The 19,680-nt window shown below is 34.0% G+C and overlaps 1 protein-coding gene and 2 non-coding genes across 3 annotated transcripts; 1 reads left to right on the forward strand and 2 right to left on the reverse strand.

Annotated features, from left to right (window-relative positions):
- Positions 1-919: 919 nt before the first annotated feature.
- LOC124447419 (transmembrane protein 131-like) lies at positions 920-18,482 on the reverse strand. Its single transcript, XM_046998331.1, is given in 31 exon segments — positions 920-1,867; positions 2,080-3,533; positions 3,891-4,092; positions 4,870-5,009; positions 5,298-5,470; positions 5,691-5,766; positions 6,078-6,180; positions 6,183-6,322; positions 6,581-6,695; positions 6,795-6,873; positions 7,842-7,991; positions 8,347-8,433; positions 8,680-8,784; positions 9,109-9,213; positions 9,507-9,602; positions 10,530-10,700; positions 11,120-11,273; positions 11,410-11,518; positions 11,626-11,683; positions 11,758-11,805; positions 12,015-12,076; positions 12,465-12,521; positions 12,607-12,760; positions 13,045-13,125; positions 13,723-13,845; positions 14,720-14,833; positions 15,301-15,424; positions 16,662-16,736; positions 17,090-17,115; positions 17,471-17,508; positions 17,681-18,482. Coding segments are annotated over 31 exon segments (5,334 nt in total). The 5' UTR covers positions 17,784-18,482; the 3' UTR covers positions 920-1,055.
- Positions 18,483-18,658: 176 nt separating this feature from the next.
- Trnae-cuc lies at positions 18,659-18,730 on the forward strand. The gene has a single exon. It is a non-coding gene; the product is annotated as a tRNA-Glu (tRNA).
- Positions 18,731-19,074: 344 nt separating this feature from the next.
- Trnae-cuc lies at positions 19,075-19,146 on the reverse strand. Its single transcript has one exon. It is a non-coding gene; the product is annotated as a tRNA-Glu (tRNA).
- Positions 19,147-19,680: the final 534 nt, after the last annotated feature.

Genomic DNA, 19,680 nt, shown 5'->3' on the forward strand with positions numbered 1-19,680 from the left:
CTGTCGGTATATTGCCTATAGTTCGTTATGGAAACTTTTTATATAAAAGTACTATATACTTGCATATCGTGTAAATTATCGAGAAGTGCAACTAAATGACAAAGGTCTTATAACTTGCTTCAAGTGCTCGGTTTGCACTTGACAACTCGTCAACTTCAGCCACCACCCCCAAAAAATAAATTAATCTGTTCCTACGCTTATGATCATCAGCATGCAACATCATTTCTGTTGGTGGGCAAACTAAACTTGGTCAGGAAGATCGTTAATAAATAACGATATTTTTATGTACGTAGGCAAAACGATCGACGCTTGCTCATATAACTAAACTTCTATCCTCATTTTAATAGGTGAACGAAGATCGCTTTTTCGATGTACCTCATTGACTCGTTTGAATTTTTTTAATTTCTGGTTTCTTTTATTGACGTAAAATTCACAAAAAAATTAGACTTCGGAAAAGGATTTGAATGACTTAACACCAGAATAACCGATGTAGATGTTTGATGTTGAAATGGGAACAACATCTCGCCAAATTTAATTAAAAATACATAAAATTTATTAAAATTTTTATATGATAGCAACGGTTTCTGGTGCACAAGACGACGACGCTAAAGTTTGTTTGAATTTAATTTTCTTAAAAAAGCTTAGACTACAAAAGTTCGTCAAAAACAACGTTCAAAACAATAAAGAATGATGAAATATCTCTTGCATTGTGTTCAGGCTAAGTTCTCTCCTAACATCCACTACTAATAGCAGATAATAAATAATCATTTTATAAATAAAATCATTGCGCACTTAATGCTTCCAATTTTATCTTTCTTTTACATAAACAATTCGTGACAAAATTTAACATGGAGAGAAATCATACAAATAAAATATTTGCCAAAACCCCCTTGCTTTGAAAACAAAAAAAATGAAAGCATTTGGGATTAGCAAAACATTAAAATAATGACGTGAGGAGAAAGAGAACATTTACATCACACTAAAATTCTATGAGTTTGACAATCATCAAATAAACAAATACAGAAATTACACGCAAACGGTTTTTAGTGACGCTTTTAATAACGTGTTGTGGATGACCAGATGTTCTGTGATGTTTGTGTTCGACTTTCCCAAGGTTCACAGTAAGGATTTAATTTCTGTGATTTGCTCTTCCTGTAGGATACATTCTCACTTTGGGTGCCAAAGATGAAATCAGATTCACCGGAAGTTTGGTTTACGTCCACGCAGTTTCCATGATTCTTTGGTAAATGAAAATAAGCAGGACATGCTTCACCAGTAGACCAACTTGATTCATAGGCATCAGGAACACGTGGGTATGTTAGATCAGATTCCGTAAGTGCTGGCGAGAAAACATTGGACCAACCATCGTTTTCATCTGACCGATGGCCAGAGTTCCAAATCTCACTCACAGTTTTTGAACTCTGCGGCATTCCGGGTGAAGGAAGTCTTGAAGCATTAGCTGAGCTTTCGTCAAGAAAATTCACCCAGTTGGTCGTGTGGCAAGTTTGTGTCATTGGAATCAAATTTTCAAGAGACGCCATTGGTTCTTCGGGCCAGAATTTCGGCACGGACGATCCAACTTCAACAAAAGGAGTTGAGAGACCAGGGGCTTTAACATCGTGAAAGGTAAACCAAGGCTTATCTTCTCCGGACGGTGTTTCCACTACTGAGGAATCTGTGAATATGTCATGTCGATCTAACTTGCTATCTTTATCAAACGGTGTGCTGCTGAATAAAGAACTCGAAGATGACATAGTCGGAAAAGATTCAAAGGAAGGTGATCCTCTGAGGTCACGCGCACTTTTATCCCACATTCCATTCCAAGCTGAGCTAGAAATATCTCCCAAAGTTGTTACTGTGAAAGGATCTAAAACAAAATGAAATACTTTACGAATAAATTACATAAATCGATGACATATGTAATATCAGGCAAAAATGTTACAAATATTATTAAACTTGTCATTTACAGAACTTACTTGTGTTTGTGCTTTCGAAAAGTCAAACTGTAGAATACGTTTACATTCAACTATCATTTTACAGAAAACTTTTTTCTTCATAACCATACGTAAATATACTTACTGGTAATCTCAGCTGGTTTTTGTATGACAAGTCGACTTTGCTTGCGGCTTTTAGATGTTTTCTTACGCTCTCTGATATGTTCGATGTGCGTAGGCTCCTCGCTACCAACAACACTACTGTAACTACTACTACGACTGCTTTGGCTAAGATTTTGCGATGAATCTGACAATGATGGCGAAGGGCAAGTGGACGAACTACGAAATTCATTGCGTGATGTATCTAATTCGGTCAAAGGCGAAGACTTTAGGGTGATCTCTAAGGCTGAGTTGATGGCTTCTGTGATAGTTAAAGGGGTTTCTTGTTTCGCTTGTTTGCCAGACTTCTTTTTGTTGAAAGTGCTTTGCTCCATCTTAGTCGAATACAAATTGCTGGTGGTATTTAAAGGATGAGATTTAGATTTTTCGATTTTAGGTTTCGTTTGCGATTTCTCAAGTTCTGATAAACTAGTCTTTCGTGATGTTTTACTTGTGCATTTACTGTTTGATGATTTAACTGTGTATGAAGCAACATCTTGCTTTCTTGGTTCTTTGATTTCCTCAACTGTTTCTCTAGTTTGTCTCGATTTGCCATCTTTTGGTTTCGCTAACAATTCGTTTATCACATCATTTTCTTTTATTTTCACTAGTTCAATTGTATTTGTTCTCTTATCATGAACTGAAACACAAACAGGTGCAACCTTGGCAGTCTTCTTGCGTATCTTGCTCTTTTCTTTTTTCACTGGCAAAGTTGAAACGATCTTACTCGCGTCAGTTGTTGCTTTGTGACTATGCGTGTTCATTTGGCTTTTCAGAGCTATTGCTGAGGAACTTGCGTTAGGTAATACAACACCAAAAGGTTTAGTAGTTTTGACAGTAACGGGATCACTAGTTTTTAATGCTTGAGAATTCATGACGATCTTTTTCTGTTTTTTACAATGCTCGTTAGCTAAAGTTGTCTCTGTGGTTATTGAGTTATTATTGGAATTCAATCGTACACTGTTTTCTATCAAAGTTCTTCTTGATCGAGAATAACAGGTACTTTTCGGTTCATCAAGATTGTTTTCCTTCATAAGACAACTATTTGAATCGTCTTTGTGTGCGTCGTAATGGTTGTGTACAGCACTTGGAGCTTGTAAAGACGCTGTTATTTTTCGTAAATCAAAAATATCACCGTTCATTACTGCAGCCCCGTTTAACACGTCGTGCTCGTTTCGTAGTGTGGCCGTTTCTGATGAAATGAGTTTCTTTGCTTCAAAGTGAGCCAAAATGAGTGTGAAAAAGAGCAGCAAAATCATAGTCACAGCGATTGAAATATAAACCTGATGTTCCCATGAAGGGCGTTCCACTGTCGCAGCGCACAGCGGTATTAGCTCCGATGGTATAGTCGCAATTAGACTGAATTCAAAAACATGTCCAAGAGAAGTTTTTATTTTAAGTCGACGCGATGTGCGTGAAACAGTGAAGTCGGGAGTGAATCTAAAAAAGCGAGAAAGGTTTCAGCCAGGGTTGCTCAGAAGTCATGCTAAAGAATTCCAAGAATAAAAAGATATGATTTTTCAACAGAATTATCTAGCTAATTGACGTACCACGCAGAAGCGAATATATCTAATCCTTATAAGTCAAAGCCTAAGGCTGTGCCTTTAGAAAAGCCATATTTCAACAAGTAGATAATTCATGAGTTAAAAGTGGGGTTTCTACAAAGATTCATTGCAACAAGAGACAACGAAACGCATGTCCGAATCGATATAAATAATTGCCTTTATAACTCTGTAACTATTATACTGCATGACAGAATTTGTACTTTCTGCTTGAAATTTGATTTAGTTCACTTACGCAATGTGAATCTTAGTTGTAGCAGAAGGTTTGAGATAGTGAGATTTACAGTTTAGAATACTAAATCCATATCCTTCACAGTCGTATCCATCAATACTGAAAGATGTCAAATGTGTTGCTAATTGACCAGGATTGCTAGCAAGCACAGTTTTCTTCACTGTTAAAGTTCGAGCTGTTTTGCCACCTGAACCGGATCTCAATCCTGTTGATTACAAACAGTTATAAATACAAGAAAATTCAGGTTATTGCTATACAACAAAAAGCAAGAGAAGCGAATCTTTAAAAACACTTCTATTACCTAGAAAGATAAGAGATGTTGTTGCCAAATTTATATTGCTTTTTGGACTTATTGATAATAAGTTTTTTATTTGTATTTGCATTAGTATTTGTTCAGGAATATTTAAGTTTGCAAATTTCTGGAATTTCGCTCATCCACAGATAACCTACTTTTATATAGTTTAACTCGATATCATGGAGTGAGTTCAATGTCAGTTAGACCACAGAAATAAAATTTTAGCCGCAGGCAACAGGTAACCAGTTCAAATGTTTGAGTTTTTGTGTATTCTAATCGTATTTTCTTCATCGTGTAAAAATTTTTACCGAAAAATGACTCTTCCAGCAACAGTTTTTAAGCAGTCATAACCATACAGTTAGACAATATTACAGTTTGGAATACATAGAGTTGCTATATAGGATTGGATTAAAGTTCCCACCCTATTGATTTGTCAAAGACTTGTAGAACAGGTTGAAATTCGACATACGTCAAAACATTATCACTATATAAGCTAGAATATGAGGATCGCATGGTGAAACAATTGCAGACAAGCTAGTGATGCTATTGCATATAAAGCAAAAGCATAAAGTTTAGCTTCGAAGAAGTTACGTAACTGTGGCTTGTGGTTATTAATATGTATAGTCATGGCATGAAAAACGTTAAATTCAATATTAATAAATTTGAAAAATACTGAAGATGTCTTACTTGTACACTCCTCAAGATGTTTTTGTTTCAATTCGAACAAAATTTCGCTATCAACACCCGGTCTCCTACCATCAATCATTAATTCACCGCTGGCACCTTGACCTTGTACCAAAACCATATCTAATACTGTTAAGTTGTTTCTAAAAAAAAGAAGTAAAACGGCATAAGTATAAAAAAACATATCAGGTCGCACTACGTAAAACAAAGAATGCAAAAGTTTAACAAGTTAAAATTCAAAGTCAAAACGCGTCGTTAAAATCCTAAGAGTCTTGTAAACATTCTTTAGCTGTAAATGTGAGCGATAGATATATCTAGCATCCTTGAGACTATCAACAACAATCAGACAGCGACTGCTCCAACAAAAAATCATTATAACAATAAGTTTTTAAAGAAAGTACAAGATTATTAAGAAAGCGCGCTGATGTCACCTGATAAAGAAAAGAGATGTCCTCTGGTCTTCATTTTCCGGTTTGAATTGTAACGTTACGTTGGTTTTTGACCGTGGTTTCATCTTTATCGTAACAACATTTGATGTAGGATTTTCACCTACAACATTCTCAACTGGCGACGTTACTTTAGATGAAGACTTCTCAAACACATTCTATCAAAACAAAAATTTTAAAAGTTTAGTATTGTGTTGAACTTATATGACGATATAAAAGCTTTTTACACCTAATTCACCCAAAAACCTAAAGGGTGAAATATCACATGCAATACATAAATCGATATCAAAACAGGTTCGTAAATTCAGAAGCAGCCACACACAAATAAGTTAATAGTCATAAAACAAATATAAATATAAAATCTCAATAATAACACACCTTGTTTACTTTGCCTGTTGGCAGTGAGAAACAAGAGTGATAGGAAGGTCTTGCTGTCAGTAAATCAACGTCAAGCCTGGAAAAAACCTTCTGATCAGTTTTGAGATAAATTCATTGGAGCTCAACATGCAACGTACAAAAATCAACGATGAAAAAAAGCTAAAAAAGCTACAAAGTCTGTGTGTGAAAGAAAACGTCACGAAAAGTAGAAAGTTGTTGAATTTGTAAATAACCACGTTATCCACCTTCAGACCGAAAGAAAAGTTGAAAAATTTCTTGGGCTTTTTAAACATTAAAAGCATCGCACCACTTAATGGTGAACCATCATGAGTTTTAATACAAAAGAATACTTAAATCTTCGGTAGAGCTGAAATGCGAGACAAGTACCTATCAGAAAGAACGTCGATGGCTGACTGAGCATTGGGATACACAGATAATGGAACAACTTGAACTACAACAGGCATATCTGCTGGGTTCTCCAAAGTCAAATTTTATGTGATGTACTGCCAACATGCGTAAGGGGAAATCTGATTGGACGATCCGGAGTCAACGATGGCCATATCAATCCACCTTGAGTTGTAACTTCGAGACCTTTAACTGTTTCCGTGCTGATATAGAAGTTACGTGTAAAGCTATAAAGAAAAAGACAATTTAGTAATTAATTACAAGCTTTATGCAAAATGTTAGAAGTCGGGTTGACAAATACTGTGAATGAAAGTTGAACCACCAAGAATCGTAAATAAAATTTTTCAACATTACATAAATGAAAGATATCGAAACACGTCGGAAATGCCACATTTCAATAAGCTGTTGCAATATTGAAAAATATCAACTCTGCAGATATTTTGAAAACAAAAACGAGTAGAGTTCACAAACAAAGAATATTTAACCTGTTTTCCTTTGCTTCAAGCAGGGAGTTCCACTTCTTGTGAAAACTTTCCAGTATCATGGCATCAATACGAGACATATCATGACTTAATGATAGACTAGAGAACCATTCCGAACCTAAATAAAGATCATTTTATTAAATCTATATGATTGGATTCAACAATCTCAAGATACGACACGCAGCACATCAATAAGTCTGCATGTCAAACAATTTACCAAGGTTTGTTGTATTCTGTATCCCCAAGTAACAGCCAGATGAACATAAAAGCTGAGGGTTGAAAACCACATCTCCAATCTAAGGGGGGAAATTCAAATAAGATTAAAATGTCTATCGTAGAGCACTTTAAAATGTAGTATAAAGCCAAATAGCGAAATGAAAAATGAAATTTATCGGTGATAAATACACGAAAGCACTGCTCACGTATATCTTAACACTTTTTTGCGTATGATACGCGTATGGTAAGCGTAGCATATACACTGATTATGTACGCATGCGCATGCATCATTCAAGCTGTTTGAAGCATTTATACGTGAAGCATTTACCAGAGTTCTCCCCTCATAACTGTGGAACACTGGATCAATGATGTCAGGAAAAAGGCTTTCACCTTATGCTAAGGATACAATTATTATTCGTAAAAGATGTAACGTAAAAAATGTGAACGTTTTATTGCCGTAAATGATTTAACGGCCGGACGATTATCATAAATCTTAGCGGTTCCATCGGAGCGTTAAATAGATAAAAAAACGTTTAATAGAGAGGGGCGTTTATTGCATTAGTTTAAACAAGTGAAAAAAAAAAACTAAGTGCGTTTATTTGATAGGAAACGTTTATTGAATCATTTAAAAGCAATTGAAATCGCCTTTATTGCTCATTATATGCATGTCGCACAGTAAAAAATTCTCCCTTCCTTCCAAAGAACAATAATTCGTTACTTCATAAAAGATGAAAGCCTTCTTCCTGACATATTTATCCAGTGAGAACTGTGGTAACTACTTCACGTATAAATAGCTTGAATGATGCATGTCCATACGTACATAATCAGTGTATTTGCTACGCGTATCATACGCACATTATATTTGTATTCTACGTGTATCCTACGTGTATCATACGCACATTATATTTGTATTCTACGTGTATCATACGCACATTATATTTGTATTCTACATGTATCATACGCGTATCATACGCACATTATATTTGTATTCTACGTGTATCATACGCGTAGCGTATGTTAAGATATACGCGAGCGGTACTGTACATACCTTCAGTTTACGTTTAGGATAAAGTACAGGATCCGAACTATTAACTGAAATAAATTCGAACGGTCGGCGAGCCTTCGTTGTTGTTGAAAATACGGTGACAGGATTAAGAAATGTGCTTGTCATATACAAGGGAACTCTTTGAGTTTTCCCCTACAAATAAGAAAAATGCCAATACATAGTTCGCATACATATGAATAAATGTAAAAATTATGCAAGTGTCAAATCTGCAAATCAAATTATTTTTATGACATTAACAGTTAAACCATTGAATTTAAAGTCAGCAACTAAACTAGTCCCAATGCTTCCACGCACGGCCCAAAAAAAATTATTACGACAGTAAGCTAACATGCGAGTTTCGAGGGAAAATTTGGCTTCATGAAAGTACTCAGGTTAAATATTTTTTAGTTAAATTCCTTATTAAAAAAATTAACACTGCGATAATGTCAGATTGTAGTTCATAATATCTTAGAGAAATCCCTGAACAATAGCGTGAAATAACATTTACCGGGAACGAATGATCAAAAATAATCTTTGCAGGATTTACTTTCATGTGACCACTTGCAGCTTTGAACGAGAATGTTATGACCTTCGCCTAAAGAAGAGAAATTTCATAGTTGAATTTTTGTAATCGGTTCCTTAAATCTTGTAAATAATCATAACATCCACGTAATACCGCATAAAGTTAACGAAACTGTTGGTCATCATTGACATTTCTTTAATACGATCATTAGATTACATGTAAAATTCCTAGTTATTAAGCATCATTGAATCTCGCTCGCTAATTAAATTGTGCTTTTACAATGTATTTATTTTCAACAGTAGATATACTCAACCAAACCTCGTATGGCGTATTATAATAAATTTTTCCACTATAACTGCCATCATATGATGGAACTCTGATTTCCAGACAGAATAGAAGAGAATGCTTGGACTTTAAATTTATCTATAAAGACCAAAAACTCCATAACAAACAGAAACGCAAGCAGCAATACATAGTTTTAAAGAGTCTGAACTGAAACTTGTGAGTTTATTTCAACTGGTTGAAATCTTAAAAGGAGAGGCAAAACAACTCTAGTTTTCAAAAGATGATATGCCGAATTCACTAAATACATTGTTTGTGACGTTGTAATAATTCATACAACTGTGTTGTATTGTAATAAAGGTTGCTCAAATACAAAAAGCCATAAAAAAGCACTTGCCGAGAAATCAACTTGTCAGGGGGGGTGGCATTTATCTCAGCCATATAGCAAAACAATATATAACTCACCCCATCAGAAGGAAATGGCACGTATTGAGTCTTTCCATCACGTTTTTCATCCAAATATTCGAGAACCACCAATGTTTCGTTCGATGATCTTAATTTTACTTTTATCTAGAAAATTTGAGAGTGAAACACGACACTAAGCTACTCCTTGCAAACCAGTAATGATGATGAATAAAAATTCGATAGACAGAATTTTATGACGCCTCCGTATCCTAGAAAATCAACCGACATTTAATGCTTGGCACTCGGCAGGATCAATGAAAAGTGAAAATTGGATAGAAGTAACTCAAAGTATTTATTCCCGTGAATAATTATAAGCAAAGTTGGTAACGCTGCACCCAGCCATAATTTCACGTTCTAGGTGTTGTGAGATAAGACACAAATAAATTTACTAGACTTACCGCAACAGGATTTATATTTGCAATATGAAACATCCTACGATCCCGTTGTTTTACTGCCAATGTACCAGCGTCGAACAGAGAGGGAGGAAAATCATACTTGAAATAGAAACAAGAAAAGTGCGTGCATAAAAATGTCGTTGTTGTTTAACCGTTTTTGGCGATCGAGGAGAGTAAATAGACGAAAACTCTTTGAAGACAAGGACATTTTCCCTTTTTTAATTTAAATTCATGCATCAGCACAACAAAAAGGACAGAAGTGGCACAAGATGCTAAAACAAGCAAATACTCAAAAAAGACATCTTCACAACAATATTGCAGTTTAACCTATATAAATTTTACAGCGCAGTTTAATTTTGTGACCATTTGTTATCTTAATTTATTGCACGTTTTCTGCGATCGAGGAGAGCAAATAGACGAAAACTCTTTGAAGACAAGGACATTTTTGGAAGTAATTTAAATTCATTAATTAACACAACCGTGACAAAGTAAAGATTTAAACCAAGTATCAAAATATGTTTTAAATGATATTGCAGTTTAACCTATAAATTTAAAGCCAGTTTAAGTTTGTGACCATTTGTTATCTTAAGAGCTACCGCTAAGTTGTCGAAAGTCCAACAACAAAAACAGTCCTTCTCAGGACTTTATTAACCTGGACGATCATCATTTACAAACATATAACAGTCCCTAACCCTAATTCAACTGCTAACCCTTAAGGATTCATCAAATTAAGGATTATTTTCGAGGATTTTGGGCATAGAGTTTATACAAAAAATGTCCCTTCCCGTTGAAAAGTCGCTGGCTAGCGCTGCAAAAATGACGGCTCTCGCCAGCAGCTATTTTAAACTGTGACAATTGTTTCATTTCGATGACGCTAATTTATAAAATGGTATCAACTTCATTAACAATGTGTTTACTATAAAAGTTTTCAGTTACTTAGCTTCATTATAAATATCATTGTATTCTCAAATCCATTTACTTATTCTGTGACGAGAACATTTAGCAAAACAGAATTTAAACACTCACGTGTAACTTTCCATCAAATATATGCATAGGAATGGTGAAAACAGATGCGTTCGTATAGAGACGTATATTGGAAGTATAAGTTGATGAGTTTTCATTGGCAACAAAACGGACAGAGAACGGTGTGGACATCTTTTTTTCACCAACGATCACAGGAGATGAAAAGTTAACAATCTATAATTAAGAAATGGTGAAAAATGTTCTTGTATTTCTTGCTGATGGTTATTCTGCACATTGCAACAAAAAAATCGTGAGTTGAGTAGCTATATACAACAAAACTGGAATGTGTGAACTAGGCTAATTACTATATGCATCAGGGGTGAAAAATAGAATGAATCGCGGGAACCATTTGTTCCAGCGGAAAGAAAAATGGAAGAGAACGAAAAACGAACAAACGAAAAAAATGGAAGGAAAAAACTAAACATGGACGTTTGGCAAACAGGATAAATCATCAAGATAAACACATAAACATCTCCATTAGTTAACCCTTTCATAAACGTTGAAATCGTGAAACGAATGCAGATGAACATTAATAAGTAGCTATATAGTCCAACATAATTATGTAGATTTTTCCTGTTCGCCAGATACCTTACCGTAATAGAATCCTGAATGTCAGCAGCAACAAGTACGCGGTATATAAGCAAAGGAAAGTCAAACGTGTTTGTGATGACTAGGTCTCGAACTACAGGAATATACGGTTGTCGACCAATGAAAAACCTTGTTTTACTCACAGAATATGCCAAGGTACTAAATGAAACATTGAAAAATGACAACAGTTTCTGTTTGATCGTAAAAGACTTACCGGGATTTCAAGGTGCAAATAGTGATGCATGACAGTGATTTAAAAAGCACATATCATCATAAAGAAATAAAAATAACTTACCCTAACAAAATATTTGCTTGATAATTAAGCACCATTCTTGGATTTCCTTTACTTGAAGACAGAACAATGACTTTGCCATGACTTTGCTTTGCGTTTTGTATATGCGACGCTACAAGAAATAGAAACAAAGCAAATGAAAACGAGTGCTTGTGAAAACATTCATCATTTGCACAACTCTCCTAAATAAGCATGGATCTCGCATCGTATCTAAATTACCTGTAAAGGTCACACTAAAAGAAGTGATGTATTTGTTAATTGGCTTGATGTGCGTGTTCTACATGCAAAGTAGAAAAGAACTTAAATGTGACATTCGATACAAAAAGAAAATAAAGAAGAGTGAGCACTCACTTTTATATTAACTTGTATTGCTCTGTTTGGTGGTTCAACAATTATTTCCTACAAATCATTTATAAATGTGAATATAATTATATATATGAATTACTACGTGGCTTTGTTAGATGGAGTGAACAGAAAAACCCGTTTACAACAGGTGATCTTTTGGAGAAACAAAAAACCAATGTGATTGGACCTTGATACATATCTGCACAGTTTTACCAACCAATCGTATTGCACGATTTTGTGGCGACAGGGAACATTTTGCTTACCGTCAATGAGACAGGTTTGTTTTGCGTGTTGACCAGTGACACTGTAATAGTTTTTGGTTCGTCTACAGAAATTGGGAGAATTTCTAGAGCAAATACGCTTTTAAGTGGAAAAAATATCCGAAATTTGCGGATAACAAGAGACGTGTGAAAGATTAATAAAAACATCTCTTATCATTAAAGGTGAACATAAAACATTAACTGCACGACCCAAAAAATGTATAATAGGAAAAGACCAAAAGAAACTTTAGTTTAGTGCACAATAAATCAGTAGCTTGCAATTAAAATAACTTATTTCATTGTAGACTTGAGCCTGATCCATACCTGCAACATATAAGCATAAGCAAACATTTTCAAAGCTATCTATTCTTCTCACGCTTAAGCTTATGTCGCAAGTGAGGTCCAGGTAATAGGAAAATTTCAGACATTCTTGAAAACCTACTAAGTACTAACCCATTTTCCTCAAAGTTCCAAAATCTAGCATATCGACTGAAGGAAACAATCCGGGTGCTAAAAACGAAAGGGGTAATAGTTTACGCAAAATACACAAACAAAGTTTGCTAATCCAAATGTAATTCGTATGAACATTATCTACCAGATGTAACTTCTATCTCCACAGGTAAAATTAGGTACTGATTGGTTGCAGATAACTTATTGGTGCGTATTCTTATGAATGCCGTGTGGTTACTGACAACTCTTCCGAGGAAATTCATACGAATAATTGCCTTTGTTTCAAAGGGAGAGATTTTCTATAAACAAATTAAGATTTGCAATATTTTTGTGTATTCACTGGCAACAGATGCAAGCAGCACATTGAATAAAATGAGTAAACAAAATTTCAAACTTATTGTTTATACGACAAATGAACGTGATGCAGAACGAATACAGGACGGGATGAATAAAAACGTTCATTGCCGTAAATACAGAGTGGACAGGTAGATTTATAAAAGGTTGAACATATGCCATACATTAAATAACACTATCTGGGTTGCATGTTGTATTTACTTTACTTTATATCGGCTTTATGACTCACCCAGTGTTCATATGATGCATCATCCGAACCTGATGGAAGCTCTAAATGTAAATCTCCACCACTAGAGTAGATTTCAGTAACCTGATTGAAACAAAAGAATCATTTGTTCATCCTATTATCATGTGCAACGTATTGTGGGACAGCAATGTAATTGAGCAATGTAATTATGGAATATTAAAGTGAAATTGAGCAAATTGTTCAAAGAGAAAGCAAAATATATTCAGATGGCAGTTCATAGCGAGAGTGAATTTGATGCGTCAATTTTCAGAGAATTATAAATTTTAAATGATAGTTATCGCGGTAAATAACATATATATGTATATATGATACAGTATCATCGTATATTGTCGAAAAATTCTCACCATCAGGTACAACATTATTAGTCATGATCACTAAGGGACACAACATGTACATGAGCATAATTTTCAACTGAACAAAAAATCCTCTTGTAATTGTTCATATTGTATGAAGATTGAGTTCCTTACTTTCAGATGGTTTTCATGTTAAAGTGTAAGAAATTAAACATATTTACAAGGTCTTGTGATATGCTTAACACTCCCCTTTGCCACAATAAGCCTTTTTACTAAGTAAAAGATCTAGGATGTAAAAATCTTAGACGAAGTCATGACGTATCAAGTGCCAGTGAGAATTTGTCCACTTTTCTGTAGTCTATAATACCTGAAGTGGTGAATCATGCGGATTATACATGAACAACAATGATGTAAATATGTGATCAACAAAGACTCTTGCTCCCAAGTAAGGACGCAATCTGTATGGATTCCCAACACCATAACCACGGACCTTAGACAATGAAAATGATATGGTACATAACTATACATTTGTGTTAGTACACCTTTTTACAAAGTTAAACCTTTAGTCAGTCTTAGCTATAACCTAATCTAAGCAAACTCAACAGACAGGGTTCGAAATAACGGCTCGATATTCGCAACTTGAAAACAGAAAAGCGATCTTGCGAAAGCAAGTTCTTCTATTTTGCAAAAGGCAATAGCATTTCTAAACATACCCAATGAGATGTTGTTCAAAATGATTCAGTTTGTTAATCAGTTGCCGTCAAGATAATAAAAAGTTGTGAATAAATTTTTGCATTTTTGTTGCTTATACATAAGGAGTGTAACATAACAGGCATTAAACATAACATCTAAAACGTCGTAAATGTCATCATAAAATAGTAGCTACGTAATAATTACGTAAGGTTACGTGTTTCTACGTGTAGATCATCCAAGCTAACGATAGTCACTTTAATTACATAAGGTTACATGTTTCTACGTGTAGATCATCAACGTTAACGATAGTCACTTTAATTACATAAGGTTACATGTTTCTACGTGTAGATCATCAACGTTAACGATAGTCACTTTAATTACGTAAGGTTACATGTTTCTACGTGTAGATCATCAACGTTAACGATAGTCACTTTAATTACGTAAGGTTACATGTTTCTACGTGTAGATCATTAACGTTAACGATAGTCACTTTAATTACGTAAGGTTACATGTTCTACGTGTAGATCATTAACGTTAACGATAGTCACTTTAATTACGTAAGGTTACATGTTTCTACGTGTAGATCATCAACGTTAACGATAGTCACTTTAATTACGTAAGGTTACATGTTTCTACGTGTAGATCATCAACGCTCATTCGGTAAAACTTACTTGGTACGGATATGCTCCACTAGACGTATGAATAAATAAAGTATTTTCAACACTACCAAAAGTTCTGGCAAGAAAAATAACTTCAAATGATGTGTTGGATAGCGGAGAAATTTCCTGAAAATATTACAAAAGTATTTTTAAGAGGGATGAAAGAACAATTCAAAGTCCAAAAACATATAGTAATACAATAGTTCTATAAGGTGAATGAAAATAACTTCAAACCATAATTAGGTAATACACAAATGAAAACAATTTGTAAACTACAGAAATTTGCAAAATGTATTTTACACGGTTGTGTGTGCGAACAATGCAATGTGTAATGACATTTTTCAAACGATGTGCAAATCAGCGGTTTTAACGAAAACACTGTCGTAAATCATATGAATTTGTTCACGTTTGAAAATATTAATTTAGCAATTAGGAATAATTAACGTGATATCGATTTGATTATGTCTCTAAAGAAACACTTTTGTCAAAAAAATTACACATCGTTTTTTCTGAACTAATTCGCACACTGGTTGTATTTCATAAAGTTGTTGCTTGCTAGTGCCCATAAGTTCTATTTTATGACTGACATATACCTGAGATTTAGAGAATGAAACATGAAAAAGTGGGTTTTCTCCAGAGAATGAATGCAATTGAATATTGTTTTCTTTACTGGGATTGATCACAGTCACATCAAAAACATATGGCATTCCTATAGGTCTAAAAATAATAAAGGAATAGCTAAGCATTCATTAGATCAAGATATATAATCTGTATGCATACCATATACATGTTATCATTAAATGAAACAGAATTATACTGGCTTGATGAGACACAAGCTGGCTTCATGAGACATACATTTGAAACAGAATACTTTGTTATCTTTGTTAGTTTCTTACTTATTGCTATCAGATTATGATTATTACTACTAATTTAAATACATACCTGTGACTTCTGAATGGTTAATGCAAGTTTTAAAGTTTTTTGATGTTATGATACATCAATTTTTGTCCAAACAAACTTTGGCATGATTTGTAAATACAACGACACAACTGAATGGAGGCAAAGTTCAAAGTTCAATTTTAAAATATTTGTTGATAATACTAATTTGCAATGCAAAAGTTAAATTTTTCAATGTTTACTGAATTGAAATGACTGGTACAAATTTTATCACTTGAGCTATAACAGAGCTATGTACAGACAATTGGAAACATGAGACAGTTTTCACTCTTATCATGACCCTTTGAACTATCATCTTCTGGGTCTCATTTGTTCAAGTTAAATTTGTATCTGGCTTAGATTAGCAACATTTTATTTCTAAAGCTTGACATTTTATCATTTCGGTGATCATGTTGGCTTTACAATCATCAGAAGCAATGGAAAATACATGAAGAACAGTTTTAAAGTTCAGAGACAGAAAAAAAATCCATAATTAAAAATGGAATTTTAATTTAAAAGTAAAAATTAAAACATGTCATTGAAAATTAAGGTTTTAATAAATACTGACATTTTAACAAAAACGTTTGACATTCCTCAAATTTAAGCTTTTTGGTTTTAATGTGCATCATAGTACAATTGCAGCTTGAAAACTGCTTTTTTAGGATTAGAACATAAAAGAAAATTTTCATGTGCATGAAAGATATCTATCTGTCAGGTGGATGTAATCAGTCAACACAATATTTTACTAATAATTATATTACAACAACAGATAGCATAAAAGCATCTTGCATACTTGCTTGTGCAGTAATATCTGGCATTAAACCTACACAGTAAACCTTGTTTAACATATAAAAATAATTATCATAAAGAAAAAGAAACATTCCCAATGCAATTGCAGTATCCAAAACTAAGATAAGCTGATAAACAGAGCAGGTATTTTAATAATCATTCCAACTACAGACACCAAGTTATAGCAAAAACTATCATAATGATAATTGATAAAGGACTGTTCACTTACTGTTCACCAAAATCAAGATATGGAGGTTTGAAGCCAATTGCTTCCTTATAGGATTGTTGATGATTATTATCAGGCCTAAATCAAGTAATTTAAATAAATATTTTAGGAAGTTCGAAGTCCAAAATCGTTACGTATAAAATTATGAAGATCAAGATAATTAAAAATATTCAATAGACAAACGCAATACACTTAACGTCGACATTCTGCTTCAATGAAACAACTAATGTTGAGTTTATTGTTTAACAATATAAAATCGTCACGAAACCATTTTCTTGGTTTTACCACTTCCAATGAGTTGCATGTTCAGCAAATATTTATAAAAGCAGTAGCCTAATATTGTATTTTAATTGAATATCCAAAGTAAGACGTCTACAAGCTACATCATACACATATGTATTTCAAAACCAATGAAGAAAGTATTTATATACCTCCTGGTGTCACGATCGTGATTCTCCTGTAAAGTGAAATTAAAACATGTTAGAATCCAGCAGACATGTCAATACGAAAAAATCATGTTGATACACGACAATTTTACACAGTAACGCATGTGAATGTTCGTTTCGGAAATGATATTATAAAAGGTTTTATAAACAAGCATGCTTTTAGGTGATGACTGACTGAGTACATTGTTTATGAAGTTTAAATATACAACAATTCATGGCCACAAATTCTTTGGGGTAGAGTTGATTTCTCTTTTTGTCTTTGATATATACACACTCCTCGTTGTTTGGAAAAATTAATGCGATACTCGTGATAAACAACAAATGTTATAACGATATTCATTTCTCCGATACAACACAAACTATTACCTCGGCAACAAATGAAATTCTTTCGCCAGAAAACACACCTAAACATGAGCAAAAGAAAGAGTATTTTAGCAAACCACATCACAAGTTCAAAGGTATGTTGAACAGATATTGACGAAGCTGTTTAGTGTTATGTTCATTCACAAAATACTATTGCATTAGTCAGGGCGGCCAAATATCCGTGAAGCGATACTATTTACGAAAAAAAATTACCTGGATGAAGCATTTGATTGCATTGACATCCTCCTTTCGTATAATTCAAAAGAAAAAAAGAGAAAATACAAAAAGTAAAAGCTATAGTGTGTAAGATATTCATGCTAACATCATTCTTGTGATGAACAACGCCGTGCTGTTTGGCTCTCTCCAGGGCACGTCGCGCGCTTTAAATGAGAATGAAAAATTTGCAAATGGCTCGACAAATAGCGTCAAGCAATGTGTCAAACTTGCAAAGTGTATGCAATATTTTTTTAGTCTATTAATTTTTTTATTGGCTCACAGCAGCGTTGATATCACATCACCACTACATGCTATTCGTGTTACACCAAAAACTCGCTTATATAGGTTTTTGCTTCTTGTCCGTGATCAACGGTGATATGCATCACATAACTTATTGATAATAAGAAAAAATTAATAGACCAGAAAAATGTAATTTACTTATGTGATGATAACGAGCCTTCCTGAACATGGAATCGAAAATAATTTAAAATTTGAGTATTGAAGTTTTATAAGTAATAAGTTTAACTCTATCCCAGTTTTCACATAAACGAACACTTTAGTACTTCTTAGCTTTTAGTTTTAAGTGCTGTATCTTTTTCGCTATTCGTAATTATTTGAAGTCGCTTCATTTGAATTTGTATGATTTTCTACTTTTTGAGCCACATTGTTGTGGATTACATAAAGGCAGCACGACACGAAATGCCACGTACACTGGACTTTCAGTTTCCTTTTTGCTCAACGTTCTAGAAAATTCTAATAGAATTTAGCCCAATCATTCAACATCAAACGATAATAATTTCTCGTTTTCTCAATTTCCACCAACAAAGACATTTGTCTAACTTTGTAGCAAGACGGAAAATGTTTTATGTTCGTGTTTTGGGAAGTCTCTGGTTGACATTTATAAAGGAAGTGCTTTTGTATTTTTTGTTAAAATCTTTTAGTAATATTTACAAACGTATGATACCCGACAGCAATTCCCATATGGTCTAGTGGTTAGGATCCGGCGCTCTCACCGCCGTGGCCCGGGTTCGATTCCCGGTGTGGGAACGCACATTTTTCTTACCAGATCGAATTGTTATCTAGTTGAAAATGGAGTTTTATTTTTTGGCCATGAATTAAGCTCCAAGAATATTACGCACTATGTAGCCATTTATTTTTGGCAGCAGCAATGATGATTTCCATAAATAAACTTTTGCTTTAACATAATGTTAGACCCAGGCCACTCACATAAGCTCTACCTCATTCTCTATATTGTTTTTTGGCGAACGGAAATAGTAATCAAAAAAATTCAATATAACTAAGCTAAGGAGTAAACCGTTTGTCAAAATACAATAAATATAAAATGGAAATGAAGAACAAAGTAGGTTTTTTGTAAAATTTTGTAAAAGACATTCCCACACCGGGAATCGAACCCGGGCCACGGCGGTGAGAGCGCCGGATCCTGACCACTAGACCATATGGGATTACGTAATACCCAAAGGCAAAATAAAATTTACAAAACTAACATACACTGTTTTCAGCCAGCTGAATTGCTGGTTGAAAACTAAAAAAATTGCAGTGACAACTAAACAAACGCTTTGATAACGTATAAGGTAGGCTTATATATTGTAGGTAAGATCGGTAAAACTGAATCCAAGTTCACCCCATACAAATGATCTACTACAAATAAAATAAAGAGGCAGAAGTAGGAACTAAGCCTCCCACTCACTTTGCATTAAAATAGCAAAATGACTATGAAAGAGAATGTTTACTATTGGTTTATTTTGACTATTCAAAAGAATCACACAAGTTAGGAGGGGCACTCAAGTCACAAGAACAACTAAATCTTTCATAGCACTCTAAAACCATGTTGCTTTACAAATTTTATAACACGTATAAGAGATGAAGGTAGAGGATGAGTTTTCAACATTTTCTCGTGGTTTTAACCTCCTCCGCCTTTCAATGTTGATAACGTTCTTATGGACTTGTACGACATATAGTTTGCTGAGTAATTAATA

The sequence above is a fragment of the Xenia sp. Carnegie-2017 genome, unplaced genomic scaffold (assembly GCF_021976095.1).
Source record: "Xenia sp. Carnegie-2017 unplaced genomic scaffold, XeniaSp_v1 HiC_scaffold_22, whole genome shotgun sequence".
Lineage (NCBI taxonomy): Eukaryota > Metazoa > Cnidaria > Anthozoa > Malacalcyonacea > Xeniidae > Xenia > Xenia sp. Carnegie-2017.